General features: G+C 33.6%; 2 protein-coding genes across 3 annotated transcripts; both read left to right on the top strand.

Moving 5' to 3' along the window:
• Positions 1–266: 266 nt before the first annotated feature.
• Positions 267–3036, top strand: LOC136808777 (venom allergen 5 2-like). Its single transcript, XM_067065314.1, has 6 exons — positions 267–275; positions 528–557; positions 695–860; positions 1252–1320; positions 1748–2015; positions 2709–3036. The coding sequence occupies exons 1-6, from the start codon at positions 267–269 to the stop codon at positions 3034–3036; spliced, it is 870 nt and encodes a 289-aa protein (XP_066921415.1).
• A 4363-nt stretch (positions 3037–7399) lies between these two features.
• Positions 7400–12794, top strand: LOC136808892 (uncharacterized). 2 transcript variants are annotated; one of them, XM_067065458.1, is made up of 3 exons: positions 7400–7421; positions 10923–11364; positions 11777–12794. In XM_067065458.1, the coding sequence occupies exons 2-3, from the start codon at positions 10932–10934 to the stop codon at positions 12712–12714; spliced, it is 1371 nt and encodes a 456-aa protein (XP_066921559.1). In that variant the 5' UTR covers positions 7400–7421; positions 10923–10931; the 3' UTR covers positions 12715–12794. The 2 variants fall into 2 exon arrangements, with proteins under 2 accessions (XP_066921559.1, XP_066921558.1); XM_067065457.1 differs by lacking the exon at positions 7400–7421 and having other exon boundaries at positions 10902–11364.
• Positions 12795–16686: the final 3892 nt, after the last annotated feature.

Below are 16686 nucleotides of genomic sequence, written 5' to 3' on the forward strand. Positions count from 1 at the left end.
AACATCGTAACTTAGCAATTAAATGTTGATTTAGGTCAAGTTTTATCTCCTTCGTAGAGGAAATGACACAGTTTGAAGGTGATGCAAATCAGGTGGCTTAAGGAACCCACAAAAATTGCATAACGGTCACAACAGAAAGGAATAAAAGCCCGAGAATTATGATTGATCTCAACAAAAGTCAAACTTCAATTAATGAAGAGAGATCAAAAGTGGACCAATAACCATGAAAATTTGTATACTACTTCTCGTCGTAACAGCTCTTTGTCATGCTTCAAGTAAGTGTACTTTTCGAATGTTCTTATCTTGTTGAATTTTAAGCCTAAGAATGTTCTATAACATGTTCTTATTTTCAAGATTCTGTGAGTATTTTTGTCCATTTTCCTAAGAAAAAAGATGTTTTACGGTCTGCAAAGCGTTAAAATGTTCTATTAACTTCTTAATATTTTGGCCATCGAAGCCTTATGTTCTTACTGTGCTCTTATAATTCTTTATCGATTTTGTAACTTTTTACTTTATTTTGTTTTCAGGTGACAAAGCAAAACAAAAGAATTGTAACAGTAAGAATTTATTTTCCTTTCTTTCAAATTTCTATCACACAAACCACGTATCACGTACCACTGATCAACGACAAGTGGGAATTTCACAGGGAATGGTTTTTTACATTTTTAAAGTCCCAGTTGGACTTTGACACTAGGGGTATTATACTTTTGAACTGATTTATATTTATTTTTTACTAGCATGTCGTAACAGATATACGAATTGTGACAAATTCAAAGCTTACTGCAAATATCATTCATCCTTCGAAATCTTTTGTCCAATCACATGTGATAAATGTAAAATAGAGACAAAAGATGTTCCCAGTAAGTAATCCAACCATATAACTTCCTTTTCCATCTCTGTACCAAGTTTATGTATGTGTGTTTTCAGCGACGGAAACGGTAAGGTTCTAATTTGACTAGATCATGACCAACTGAGAACGACGGTAAATCAGCAGTTTTACCGTCCTCGATTTTGCAGGGCAGAATTGCGGGTTATTTCAAATCGCCTTAGTCACCTTACCGTCCTTAAAAGCGCAAATACATAAACTCACTTGTGTATCCTTATAGTCCGTATATTCTCAAAATATCCCTTAATATTCAACTAAAGTGGCTTCGTGATTTCAACACATTGCGGTTTGCAATTGATAATATTGTTTCAACGAATAAGAAATCCATGCCCACCGAAGTACTGTAGAATGATTATGAATTTTAGGTTACATTACTGGAGGATATGGTCTTGATCGATTCACAATCACAGAAGAACAACGTAAAGTCATCAGCGGTAAGAACTAAAGTTTCTATGAATTAAATGTACTAATGGAAAGATGGTAGGCTATAACAAAAAAAAGTCTTTTTCAGTGGAAAACTACTGACTATGTATTTTTTTCTTGAGAAATCAGTCTGACTACCTGGACAGCAATTATCTTGAACTCATCAACGAGAATAGAGAGCTTACGTATCATCCACACCGGTCCTGCTTTATCGACGGTCAAGGGTCAAGACAGTTGCTTTTCATTACATCCGTAACTGACTGAGTACGGCGGTGATTTTTATCGTTCCTCGATCTTACAGGTCAAAATTGCGTTACGTGATGTTCAAAATAGTGTCAACTTCTCCCTAAACCTAAGTATCGTAGATAGTTAAATCGCTAGTTTCTGGACTAGGAATCTGGAAATATTTAATAAACTAATTCACTTTTCTCCTTACAGACAGTTGCTTAGCCGCTCATAACGCCAAGCGAGCCTTACACATCAACACTCCACCTCTCCAATACAATGATGCTCTAGCAGAGAGAGCGCAATGGTATGCTGAATATTTGGAGCTCCAGAATGAGTGGGAACACGACCCTTGCATGAGTTTCGGACATGGTTCAACACATATTGGAGAAAATTTGTATAAAATGACCCTAGATTTGAAAAGACATGGATGGGAGGCAGCAGATATGGCCAAACAAATTGAAGTAGCTATTCAGTTATGGTACGTATGAAGATATCAAGGGTGTGGTTCTGTATAATGTTTAGTGTCACTGTTCACCCCCCCCCCAACATGATAACCATGAATTGCTTGGATGAGACACTGGAATCTGAATACATTAGAGTTTCTTTAACTCGAACCTCTAACTCGAATCTCTCCTTAACTCGAACAAGTTTTTTGTCCATTAAGTTAACAATGCCTTATAAACCTTACCCTATAATTCGAAATTTCCATGACTCGAATAAATGTGTGTTCCCATGCGGGTTCGAATTATGGAAACTCGACTGCGTCACCAAAATTGAGTTTGTATTAATAATCTATTTTTTATTCCATTCATAGGTGGGAAAAATGTGTTAGACAAAATGTGATTTATTGGCAGTGACTTTTGTCTGTACATAGACCCGTTATTTACGGCTAATTTCAAAATTCATTGCCGTAGAGGGTCTGTTGTCATTGTCTTTTCTTCTGATTTGAGATTTTTCAAATCGGCCACTGCGATGGAGTGTGGATAAGAGAGGGGAAACAGCAAGAGAGGTGCTGCTATTTATAAATCAAACTTTATCGCAGAGGGTTTCGTATGGAAATTCTTTTATCAAACAGACAGAGTGTATTACGAAACAATAAACGTGAGATACACTCTGGTACAGACTATAGTAACTTGAGCTACATATTATTTAATTTGATTTTCCTTTCCAGGTATGACGGGATCGAAAATTACGACTTCACTACAGGACAAATGAAAGATGAGTACGGCGTTGTTATTGGACACTTGACTCAACTTTTGTGGGACACAACCGCAGAGGTGGGATGCGGTGTGGTGACGGGCCCATCTGGTACTTTTGTCGTCGCAAGATACAGCCCGGGCGGTAATATCTCCGGAAGATACACACAACATGTTTATTCTACAATAACTAGCCGTTCCGGTGTTGTCCGAGATGACTCACTCGCTTTAATTTTGCCGTCGAACTCTCGAGACTTTGAAAAACTTTGGTGCCAAGATAAAAGAGTGAAATTAAAAACATGAGATTTTTAGGGAAATGGCAACAAATACCATGCGAAAATAGAATACTTTAATGTAAATCTTTTTATCAAATTCAAAAACTAATAAAGACAATTTTAAATTGCACTTTTTTAAACTTTTTTGATAGAATATACAGGGTGTCCTAAATATAAGAACGTTCTCCATCACACAGGCTTATTACAAAAGGTAGTTACAACGTATAAATTAATCGTAATGACAAAGAAAAAAGAGGGAGAGCTGAAAATACAATTTTGTGAACACGCACATAAAACTTTCTACTCATAGTTGTGTTTCGACTCGGTACTTTAATTAGGGACACCCTGTAGTTGAAAGATTGGCATTAGTAAATATGTAAAAATTGACAAAATTTGTCGAGGATTCCATGTTCAAATTCGATGTTCTGTGCATATTCTTGCAAGGTTTTCTTATGTTTTATAAACAAAACTGTCATCACACAATGAACAAATTAAAAATGTACATGTTTTTTTTTTTATAAGCATAACGCTTATAAGCATATGAAGGCTCAGATTTGCAGAATTCCTAAGCATAACATGAGCATATATGTCAGCCTAAAATATTTTTCAAGTGGTCATCTTTATCTGGTTTGGTAGAGGTCAAGTAAAAAATAGGACATTCCATGGCTAGCTACATTCCACTGCTCCCAAAATCTGAACAATTCTTTTACAAAATTTCTGAAATTTCATTAAAAAACTTGGCTTAGGGTGAATCATAAGCATAATTCTTAAGCATATAATAAGCATAAACTATGCCTGGATGCTTTGAGAACTTAAGCATACACGAGCCTGACCAAGGGGCATACACTTGCTTATAAAAAAAAAACATGTAGCGTGATTTTATTCAAATTCTCTTCGACTCAAGTATTCCCATGAGCGAAAGCAAAATTAATGGCTTTTTCCCAAAGCATCAAAGCAACAGTTTGCTATCAACAATACAATACAATAGAATAGTAGGAGTAGTATCTCCATCTATATTTTTATTACCTCCATGGTTAGCCTGGATATCCAGGCTGTAAACTATTTCACAGTCTAGTTTTTGATATTTTATGTTCTGGTTTACAGCCTGGTCTCCCTAGAGCGATTTGCATTCTCCATATGAGAATGCAGTCCGCTTGCTCTTGCGCTCACTTCGCTAAAGCCGTAAGGACCAATCTACACGGCGCGGAGCAATTCTGAAGCAAAAATAGGAAAGTCCTCCACTTGCTAGTGAAGATAAAGCTTTCTGTTACATGAAAACATGAAAATGAAGAAAACAGAGGCAAAGTTCATTTTTCAAGAAAACAAACATAGTTGGTCATGATAATGCATGCAAACTTGTTAATGGACTCTGGTGTAATCTTTGGATATTTTAAATGATTTTAGCTCTTGTAAGGCTGCTTTTTATCAATTTATGCTTTGCTGCCCTGGGTTGGCTAGGAAAACTTTGAAAACATGGGTTTGCACTTTCATTCTCTAGGGAGACCAAGCTAAAGGTAAATACCAGAGGTAAATTTTGTGTTTTCTAAAATTTTGAACTTGGATATCCAGGCTACTCCATGGTAAGCTTTATTACACAAAATATTTCAATTATGCTGAATGAGATGCCTTTAGTATGAACAGATATAACTGTTCAGTAGGAAAGAATTGGGAAGGCCAGTTTTAGAGATATGAATTTAATCAATTATTCTTCGGTCTTTATGTGGACAAAAAGACTAATTTCGACAGAAATAATAATCTGATGATTCAATAGAAAGCTTCTCCAAGAAATTTCAAAATATTTTGTGCCGCTAATTAATCTGATGCTGATAATACAAATGAATAGAAACTGACATCCTAATCAAGATCCAAGAGCGTCGAAATAGTTGTTCTACGCATTGTGCACGTGGCTCTAAATAGATGAGACAGGGGTCAGCTTATTCTTCGATACAATATTTTCAAATGATAAGTAGAGACACTCTACGTTGGAGGGTTGGAGAAAGGATAAAAACTCAATAACCCAAATTTTTCTGGTCGCTGGTCGTGGTCGCCATTTCTGGTTGATGTTTAGAAACTCCCGAATTCGAATACCATTAGTTATCAAATAAGGTCGTCAATTACATTCGAAAATATATAAACTCGAAGGGCTAGAAGCTAATCAGCAACCTTTCTCAGGCAAGAAAAAGTGAAACCTTAAAAAAACCTTTTATTGTGCTATCGATTTAGTCTCATTGCGTCTCATTGTTTTCTCATTTTAGCGTCCCATGGGTATCATTTTAGATATTTGCACATTGTTTTTAAATGATTTTTTTATAACATCTTAATTAGCTTGTTTCTGTGAATTTTGATTTTAGAATCCTCATTCTGTATTAGATTTTTACTCTGCATGATGATGACCTCTTGTGAGTGAGGTCGAATATATAGTTTTTAATAAAAAACAAAAAAATGCTTCTGGTTATTTTGTTTGTCACAAAACCTTAAAAGTAGTAAATTGAAGGTTTGGATTGGACCGCGAGCTCAGTTTTGGGGCTAGAACTCTCTTTCACCAGATAGTTGATTGGAAAATAAATTGATTATTTCTCGTACAACTGTAAAGTATGACTGGGAACTAAAGATTATTTTTTGGCTCAATGCATACCATGCGGCGAAACTAACACGCAACTTATTCTATTTCAACTCGAAACTTTTTTTACGGACACCCTGTACAATTGCTTGGACTAATGTGGATGGGTTTGCATCTAAAGTCTGTTCACAATAAGTGTGCACTCTTTTTTCTTTTACCTATAATTTTTGAAGGAATTCTTCAATCTTTACAACTTTGGTTACCTTGGAGAGATATTTGTGAGTGGAACAATTTGAAATAAAAAAGTTTTTAAAAAAGTTTTAAAAAACGAAGATGAAAAATGAAGATTTTGTGGAAAAGTGTTATAACTTTCATTTTCACTGGAGAGATTCTTTGATCTTAGGAGGTCATCACTTTGAAGAAATTTCACTAAAATATTTATTCAATATATATAAAGTTAATAAGTGATTCACCCCAAAAAACAGCAGAAAACAGCAGAAAACAGCGTTTTTAGACTTCAATCAGCTTATAACTTTGTTTGATATCTTTTGACTGAATGATTATTTTTGAGAAATTTTTTCACAGTGATGACGCTCGATAATTAAGGATTCATTTCAGTGAAAATGATAGACGTGCACACTTATCGTGAATAGACTTTAGGAGAGAATTGATTAAAAAAGCGATACGATTTCTGACTTGACTCACCAGCTATAATTGATTTTTCTTTTTCGTCGGCCAAACTTTTAAAACGGGATGCAAATATGATTTTTCCTTTGTATTCCAACGCATGCAAGCTCTTGTTGCTTAGTATAATTTGATTCAAAAAAATCATTTGTGTACTTTTCACAAATAAATTCAGCTTTAAATTTGTTTTGTCGTCAACATGAAAAATATGAGCAATCTGATTGGCTAAAAACGCAAACATAAATGTTGTATTTCATATTGTACCTTATCTGGCACCCAAATGGTGAAATTTTCATCTGTAATGGTAAAGCTCTGAAGGTCGGGAACATTTTTAACATCTGGAAGGTTTAGATTATGGAATTTTGCAAGACCACGTCAAGGATTTTACAGCAGGAGGTCTGGTAGCCCAGCTCTCGTTTTCGGGGTAAGGGTAGTTGAACCCGACTAGGGATGCAGCGCATCAAAGGCCGACTATTATTCCTCTCCGATGGGAAATTGTCCCGCTCCTTTTAGAGATTTAGCGTGGGCGGCCGCCAATCCGCCATCAAATATCAGATAATATTGTACCGTACAAATTCAAGCCGCATTCAATGAAGGGGTCTGGTAAGCGAGAGATCATATTTTGTACAATTTCATGGTTAGAAATATTTTCTTTTCGCTTGCATTACTAGACTGGCACACCAGTCGGGCTGGAACGGTATCACGCAGGAAAAATGAGCGTAGGAGTTAGATAAGCGCAAGAAGAAATTTTGTCGGCGACAACGTCTTTTTTCGTGTTTGGTTTATTGCAAAACCCCGCACTCTCCAGACTCCATCTTTTTCGGTTTGATTTCGTGCCTTAGCATCTTCTGCCGCCTCTTTGTACTTTTTTCTTTGAACTGGAGTTAGATCTTCGCAAATGCTCATCCCCTTATAGGCATCGATTCCTTTAAATTTTGTAATACCTTTTTGACACCGGACACTTGAATCAATTCAAAGTTTTATAGTTTTTATCGCCTAATTTGTCATAATTGCTTTTAATCATTTTTATCACCTAATTTGTCATAATTGCTTTTAACCTTTTTACGATTTTTTTACGATTTTTTCCACACTTCAAATCTGTACATAAGACGGTTTTTTAAAAAAATGTTTTTACACATCTGATGATTGCGATAAGCATGAAACTTTAAGTAATGTATTTTTAACCTTGTAAATTTTCGAAAGATATAATCTATAATACCTTTTTGAATGTTGTAAATTGAAATTCGATTTGAATTTTTAAAAACTATACTTGTGGTCATAGTGCATAGAAGACACCGGAACGTAAAGAAATGAATAAAATTTCAATTTCAATTCACTTTTGTTATTACGATTTAATATAATTTAATTATTGACAAATAGAATAACCAGAAGCATTTTTGTTTTTTATTAAAAACTATAAATTCGACCTCACTCACAAGAGGTCATCATCAGAGTAAAAAATCTAATACAGAATGATTTTTTACTCTGATGATGACCTCTTGCATGCATGCATGTTCCGTTCAATCAATTTTTGACGAAATTTCTGGTCAAAAAATTGAATTTCGATGGTAATTTTCAATTTTCAAATTTCGAGTTAAAAAAATGAAAATTGAATTTTAATTCAAAGTTTCAATGTTAGTTTTTTTATTGCTAGAAATAAACTGAGATTTCCAGTATCGTCTTTGATTTTCTAATATAAACTTCTTGCATTAAAAATTGAAAATAATATTTTCAAATAATGAAAATTCTGCGTGAAAAATTGAATTTGACAAAACCAAATCAATTTGTAAAAAAGACGTCTCGGATAAAAAAATTGAAAGTTGAAAATGATTTACAATCAGTTACAAAGAAGATGAAGGAAACAATAGTTTTATTCAGTCGCTTCTTTGTTAGTCTAATTTATCTCTACCTCGAGGAGTTAGGTCATTTGAAACTTTCTGATTACACAGTACATCAAAGGTCCCTTAGTTGACAGGTAGCTGTGCCACTGAGGTTGAAGAAATTTCATTCCTAACACAGTCCTGTGTATCCTAAAGACTTAATCAAGCACTTTCTAAATAATTTTTTTATAAGAACCAGTAAGTATACTTTGGCTCAGGCCGGGATGTTCTTAATTTTTTGAATTTTTCAGGCTTAAATGTTCTTACGATGTTTTTTACTTGAGAACTTAAAATAGATTTGAAATCAGTATTTTTTCAAAAATCTGAGGCTCAGATTGTTCTTAATTTGTTCTTAGGTTTTGGCCTAAATTTCAGCCTCGCTTTCTTGTAAAATTGTTCTTATAAAAAAGGGCGTTGCTCAATAAAAAAGGCACACTGCAGGACTGTGTTTGCAGACAAAGACCAAAGAGTATCCGAAGAGTATATATTACGTAAAGGAAATTTTTCCACGTGAATTTTATGTCATAGTGTATTTACCCAGAAGGAAATTAAACTGCCAAAGACCTGGGAACTAGACAGCAACAAACAATAAAACATTCTACATTTTTGTTCTTTTTTGGTACCGATGAAACACTACTTGTTTTGAAAATCTGTTTTCATGGAAAAGCAAGCGTGATGAAAAATTGGTTTTGTTTTGACAATTCTTCAATTTTTCACGACACATTTTCAGTATTTGAAAATATTATTTTCAATTTTCGATGCAAGAAGTTTATATTAGAAAATCAAAGATGATATTGGAAATTTCAGTTCATTTCTGGTAATAAACAAAACAAAAATTGAAATTTGCAATCAAAATTTAATTTTCAATTTTTTAACTCGAAAATTTAAAAATTGAAAATTGAATATTGCCATCGAAATTCAATTTTTTGACCAAAAATGTCGTCAAAAATTGAATGAACGAAACATGCACACACAATCCGTGACCCGAAAGTATCATTTGATTTTTGATTTAAAATCAAATCGAATTTCAGAAGAAAATTGATTTTCAATTATCCCTCACCGATTAAAAATCAAATTTCAAACCAATTCTTGATTTTTGTTTTTTAAATCAAATATTGCATTTATCTCGATTTATCTGAGATGAGAGCCTGTTCTTGGGAAGCACACTTGTCCAAATGGGACTCGGTTATCTTTCCATGTCACTGACACACATATGGTACATGAAATTTTGTCCGACTAAAAGTACGTAGGCAAACATACTGTAATGATTTTCGAAAATCACTTTCAATTTCTGATTTTTAATTTTCGATTTTCTAATTTTCTAAGAAAGACACGCATTCTATTCGAACATTTTTATGAGAATAATAAGGCTAAAAAATGCCAGTAAACAAAAATTGATTTAGCCTGTATTTGAGTTTTCATCGTTGAAACAAGGTATAAAGGTTGAAAGATTGTAAGTCTTAGAAATTAAGAACAGTTAAGGATGTATCTTCATTAATAATTGTATTAAAAAGTACCATGTCCATCCTTATGAATTTGAGGGTGTTCCTTGGGCTTGGATTTTCTGGTGATTCCTGATATGTTCCTGGACCTCTGCGCAAAATATCTTCTCTACACCATTTTTTTTGTCCGGGTAGTTATGCAATTCTACCTGACTATTTCCTTCGTTATTACCATTGTTACACGTGGTAGGTTTGTGTACCTTTTAGAAAGAGGAACGTAACGAGGAGAGGATCTTTTAAATTTGGAAACGAAATTGTGTAAGCGATTTTCCTTAAATGTATTCCTAATAATCATAATTTGTTGCTTTAGTTAAAGAAAAATAATAAGTACTCTGGTAGTGTTACAAAAGAAACACAACCAAAACTAAAAGGTCCAATCATGTCCAATTCAGCCACGGTAAAAACGTGTAATTTCAAAAAAATCTGAAAGGTTTTCTACACTTTTTTTTATAAGAACCAGTAAAACCTTTCTGAGGCTCGGCTGTTCTTATTTTTTTGACAGTTTGAGCATGAAATTTTTCTTATTCTGTTCTTATTTTTAGGCTGTATTTGAGGTATTTTAGACGTTATACCCAATTTTTACCACTTTTGCCCCTAAATTGCTTGAAATTTAGTATTTCAGGCTCAGCATTGTTCTTAAATTGTTCTTATTTTTTGGCGATTTTGAGCCTCATTGTTCTTATAAAATTGTTCTTATAAAAAAAAGTGTACTCATTTTAGTTTTTTTACAATCGCACTTTTTGAAACACCCGGTATCTATGCGCAAAGTAAGGTTGAAATTCATTATTGTACGCTTGCTTCAGAGTAACAGTTAGTCGGACAAAATTTCATGTACCATGTTTGTGTGTCAGTGACATGGAAAGATAACCGAGTCCCATTTGGACAAGTGTGCTTCCCAAGAACAGGCTCTCATCTCAGATAAATGCAATATTTGATTTAAAAATCAAAAATCAAGAATTGGTTTGAAATTTGATTTTTAATCGGTGAGGGATAATTGAAAATCAATTTTCTTCTGAAATTCGATTTGATTTTAAATCAAAAATCAAATGATACTTTCGGGTCACGGATTACACACGCCTCTTGTGAGTGAGGTCGAATATATAGTTTTTAATAAAAAACAAAAATGCTTCTGGTTATTCTATTTTTCATTAAGCTGTTAGCCCAACGAAACACATTTCAAAATCCAATCATTAAACTAATTCGTCCGGCAAGTAAATAATAAAGAAAAAGTTGCTTGATAATTAGTTTTGCAAACGAAATCGCAATTTTCTTCTTTTTCAATCAATAGTATTGTAACATGAAGGTTTATGAATCCAAGAAGGCACAGGAAATTATTCCAAACGAGAATGAACAGGCTATATTACAAGACTGGTATCGCATGCGAAGAAATAACTTAATCATCTTTTGCATATGCAAATGTCTTTACAGCTTCGAATGTTCCGCCATTAGTATATCAGCTCTTTACTATTTCCAAAATGTCATCAAAGTTGGGAACCCAAATTTATACTACTCCCTGGCAGTTGGCGCACTTTCGTTTTCGTCCATATTCTCGTCGGCGCTGGTAGGCCGAATGGTTGATCGATACCGAAATTTGCGCCAGACGTCCCTCTCTTTGAGCTTGTTTAATTTTGCTGGGAATTTGCTGTACGTGTTACCGTTTGCGCCATGGCTACCCATCATTGGCAGGTTCTTGTGCGGGATTTCAGATGGTGTGAGACCAGCATACCAAGGTAACTCTAATTTGAGATTTTCACTTCAGAGCTTTTGTTACATGAAAAGAAAAGACACAGTGCTAGATACTCATCATACGGCAACTAATTTTGAGGGAACAGGAAATTTTTCTTCAGACATTTTCAAACAACCCTCCCAAGTTACAATTACAAACTTCCAAGAAATCTACAAAAATTAGTAAGACACCCTACCAACAGGAAAACATCAGCTATAAAATCGTTCCCAATCTGGGAATCTGCTAAAAAGCCAAATCTCTGTACTTATGAAATAATTTCAAAATCTATTAAAAAAGATTTTATCCCAGATTCATTCTGACCTGATCACCTCGCTGATACAGGGAGAGGTGGAGAAAGCAACGTGTTTCCATATAACAAATATAAATATAAGAATTTCTATTCCAATTATTTTCAGGGGAATTAACAAGAACATATTCATCAAAAGAACTGACAAAGTATGGAACATTCTTACAGATGCTTGAAATTATTGCACATGCAGTCGCTCCTGTTTCTCCTATGATCTTCAAGTGGGTCGATTTCAAACTTTTCGGTTTGAAATTCAACCAATACAATTTCGTTGGTGTTTTCTTAATGTTTACAACTATGATCTACCTGACCATGGCGTATTTCATGTTGTCAGACCTTACCAAAGAGAAAGGATACCAAATCTTTTTAATTGAAGAGGAATTGGGGGGAAATCACACAAGCACCGGTGCAAATCACGAACATCAAAAACTTTTATCTATCAAAAACATCCTCACAACTTTTGATATCATGTTGATTCTAACCACAATTCTAATACTGAATTATATCTATACTCAAGCCGAACTCGTCATCAACATCATCGCTGTTGATAAATTCCAATGGACCGTTGAACATTTGGGTATTTTTTCAATCTCAACGATTATCATTGCGCTCTCGGTAATGCATGTTTTGAAAAGATTGCATTCTGGCGTTGATATCTATTACATTATCGTGTGTTTCGTCACTGGAAATGGACTGAGTATGGCTATTCTTGCATTCTTATCTAATTACGAGATCCGAAATGCAGTGTTTCAATCCTTTCTAGTTTTATCAATAATGTCTTTGAACATAATTGCAGGATACAGTGCCTCAATTTTCACTACCTTTGCAATCGCCTTGGTTGTTCCTGTCCATTCAAGATGTTTCGTTGTTGGATTAAGACAAGTTTCCATGAAACTTGCTTTATGTTTGGGTTATTTTAGTACAACACTTCTGTATAATGTTAGTATTATATCTTACCCTATTATGTCATTATGCTGTTTTGCGTTATCTTTTATATATTTATGTAATAGCTTCAGATTTATAAGAAAATATTGTCGAAGACTGTAAAGTAGGGCAAAAAATCTCACGAATTTCCTCATGCCAATGTACTTGTTATACATTCATGGACAGCTTATCCATTTGGAAATCGAAATTGTGATGTTGCTAATTTTTTTCATCACTGGTGCATTTCACCAATTTTAATTGTAAATTATAAACTTGATTTGATTAATTTGCTTCAATAGATACCTTTTGGGTAAAAGCCACCTAGGTTCTCATTGTCCCCAGATATTATATATATTCAATACTATTTATTAAGTTATTTATAATTGAAAATCGTTTTTTTAGTATTTTCCTAATTCGACATTGCCTCGCGACAGTGCCTAGTCTTACACTTTTATACGCTAGTTTTGACCCAAGTCCTTTATTTCTGCACAACACTCCACAATTTGTCATTTTCAAAATGTTTTCCGAATCAATACACATGAGCTAGTACTCAGACTTAGTTGATATGTTATTTAGGTACACTTGTCGGTTTTCTTTTCTGTCGTTTGTTATCGGTTTTACATTTAATATTTTCCAAATGGTATTATACTTTATATTTATTAATTCATTTATTTCAAGTATTGCCTACTATGGCCTTCTCTAGCATAAGTCAACATCCTTGGTCTTAATCGTCTCTAATTTTAGCGACCTCTCTTGGTCTACTTGAGATTTTCGTATAACGTTGGTAACAAAATATCAAGAGCTAATTATTTTGTAATGGTCCTAGTCGTATTGATTTATTTCGTAAAACATAACATTTTCTGGGGTTCGCTCGCATTAATTTATTCCGCATTAATTTATTCTCGCATTAATCCATTCCCTTAAGGTAATTTATTCCCTTAAGGAATTTTGCAGAATTAGGCATTAATGCGATAATTGCGTCTCAAATTAATTTATTAATGCAAACAACCGAAATTTTCAAGTTTTGCAGAATTTAATTCGGGTATTAATTTAATCTTGCATTAATTACCCATTAATTTGCAAATTCAATATTCCTACTAGCCTGTAATCTCTTCATTGCAACTATGAGACAGACGTCCTAATTTTCTTACTTTCCAGGGATAGATAGACACTTAGAAAGAGTCTAAGCAGTCTAGACTTAAACTCCTATATCAGGATGAGAAACTAGGATAGTCTTACCCCTTTTATCTTTTCCTTTACAACAATACAATGCTGACAAGTTGACACAGCACATTGACAAGTAATCATATAAGTCTGAGAAGTTTCTATTGAAATCTGTAACAAAAACGAAAGTGGTCTCTTCTACTGATTGCTTCACAGTGCTCCTTCTTTGACTATTTATTAAATTTCCACAAAAGTTTCATTTTTATTGGTTTAATCGAAATGGGGAATTTGTTTTTTGCACAAACCCCTGTAACTATAGGCAAGCACCCCGTTGCTAAGATGTTGGCTTGAAATCGAAAATGAAACCAAAGAAAACGAAAGTAAAATCAGGCCGCACTCCAAATCCCGTAATCTTGATATAGGAGTTCTAATCTAGGCTTTCAAGCACATTTGATGTTACTACCCGCCCTAAATTTTTCCCACCTGCCTGATATCATATCAGAAATATTTCGCTAATAATTTTCAACCTATAATGAAGTTTGCCTTGTCTGTAGTTTTCTGTTAGTTTAAGGGCTCTGGACATCGATTTTACACCAATTAAAATAGCAATTTCTGCATTTTAAAAAGATTAATGTATATCTTTTTTTATATGTCCTGTTAAACCTACCTTTTTTAGAATTAAAAAATCGAAAAATTGAAATGAAAAAATTAAATGAAGAAGAAAACGAAGAGTTTTTCGAACAAGAGTACTTCACCTTTCAAAGCCCTAATCTCGGTAAAAATCAAACAATTTGAAATTTTTTTTGGTTCAGGTTATGTATCTATTTAGTATCTAAAAATATAATTTTGTAAAAATTTGGTGGAAGTATCTTTCCTTTATAATCTCCAAAAAACCTTTTGAAAAGCAGTTTGTTCTTAAACATGTCAAAGAAGCGAAAACATAAGGTTTTATCTCTCATTTTATTCTGAAATTGATTTTTCACCATGACCAGAGCCCTTAAAACACTGTTGATTGCCATTGATAAAAGAATTGCTTTCCTACTACCCAAATACTGCTAAAGATTGTTTTTTTCCCTTCCATTTTCCTCTGCTTACTCTACTATTTTTAGCAATATTCTCAACACCTGGCTCTTTTATGGGGGCGTACAGAGTTTGCGATTTCCGAAATACCAAATAATTTTGCTGAAATTTCCGAGATTCCGTAAAAAAAAACTTGCAATTTCGATATCAATTTTTTTGGTATTTTCCCTCGTTTTGACTAATTTTTCATCAAATTTGATTTTTCATGTATGAAATCCGAAAAAGGGGGATAAAAACTTAAATCATTTAATGTCTCAAGGGATCAAGATCACTATGGAAATTGTTTGAATACGAGGCAAGTGATGTTCGTGACGTAATTTATGAAAAGGTCTATTCTGATAAAGAAACACGGTTTTCATAATATTCATATATATGTATTGGACGGACGATCCCACAGAATGATGAAGAATCTGATAATAAAAATCCGAGATTAATGCCAATAATAGCAGTTTATTGATTGAAAAGGTTCATCAATGAATGATGATGATGTTCTTATGACGTAGGAATTCATAAAGAATTTTAAGGACCTTAACTGATATTTCAAACGTGTCTATTCCTATAGATTCAAAAAGTTCCGGTCAGACACTGTGATCCCAAGTAACTTTCTTGCTTAAAAATTCTTGATAAGTTACTTTCAGGTGCCTAATAAACGGGAGGGGCTAGAATAAATACGGAGATTAGAAAATTTTTCAATTATTATAAATGGTAGGCTTATTGCCGAGGGGTGGAATATTATGTAGTTACTTCCAAAGATATGGAAAACAGGCTAAAATTTAAAGAAAAATAAGGTAATCCTCTTTTAAATTTGTTAGCAGTGTGACCAAAGTGCAAGATATTGAGTCATTAGAAAAAATATTAAATTTCAAAATAGTTTTTCCTAGCAAAAAAGGGAGCAGGCCCAATGTTCTTATCGCCCTTCTGCGATGACAGAAAACGAGGCTATACTGAAATGTATTGTTTCATGTTTCTTTCAAATTCTACTAAATGACGGGTTAAAGAATATTGACCCGCCCTAACTATGGCAAACCTGAACTCAATAATAAAATAAGAATGGTTAATCTGGTGATTTGCTGAAAAGGTAGGGGTATATTTTTCGATATACGTCAGCTCAGTCAAGCAGGAAGGCTAATCATGTTCTTTTTGAAAGGTTTTAAAAGGGTATAAAGTGTTGAACACGCAAAACAAGTCAAATCTTTTTAAATACTTTATAAAACATCTTAAATCTCTAAATACCTTACTGGAGTCTTAATAAATTTTTCACTTAAAAAATTATTTGGCTGCCTTGCCTCATAAAATATTTTACAGCAATTTAAATAAAGGTCGTATCGATTGGAGTGTATGAAATAAATGAACGAGTAATAGTTTTATATCAAGAGCAAATTGGTATATTATACTATTTTACTGGGTCATTAAAAGAACCCTATCACTTTACTGTAACTGGAATTTCGTTATCCAGGGTTTAAAATTTGTATCATGAAGTGACAAAAAAAATAATTTTAAAAAAAATAAAGTTTTTCTTTATCTCTTTAGATTATGATATCAAAATTTTGTCGCATTACGAGCAATTTTGAATTTAAACGCGGAGATTAAAGTGACTTTATGACCAGAGAAAAATAAAAGAAAAAGTGACAATTCAAATTGACAAGTGATGTCTTCGTAGAAAATTAAATGAAAGGGTACAACATTAGTTTCAAAAGTTATGCTGTGTCTGTGAGCATAACTGTTTTTTTGATTTGACATTGATGTATGGGAAATTAAGTGGCTTGGCTTGCCTTGATTGGACGCATAAGAAGGGTAACTGCATTGATTTCCTATTTAAAGTGGCTCAGTTACTAAGTGATCTAACGAGCT

The sequence above is a fragment of the Clytia hemisphaerica genome, unplaced genomic scaffold (assembly GCF_902728285.1).
Source record: "Clytia hemisphaerica strain Z4C2 unplaced genomic scaffold, Clytia hemisphaerica genome assembly, whole genome shotgun sequence".
NCBI lineage: Eukaryota > Metazoa > Cnidaria > Hydrozoa > Leptothecata > Clytiidae > Clytia > Clytia hemisphaerica.

Coding starts and splice junctions, on each gene's coding strand:
- LOC136808777 (XM_067065314.1), top strand. Junction 861..1,251: donor AGAGACAAAAGATGTTCCCA/GTAAGTAATCCA, acceptor TATGAATTTTAG/GTTACATTACTGGAGGATAT. Junction 2,016..2,708: donor GAAGTAGCTATTCAGTTATG/GTACGTATGAAG, acceptor TTTCCTTTCCAG/GTATGACGGGATCGAAAATT.
- LOC136808892 (XM_067065458.1), top strand. CDS start 10,932: ATGAAGGTTTATGAATCCAAGAAGGCACAGGAAATTATTCCAAACGAG. Junction 11,365..11,776: donor TGTGAGACCAGCATACCAAG/GTAACTCTAATT, acceptor AATTATTTTCAG/GGGAATTAACAAGAACATAT.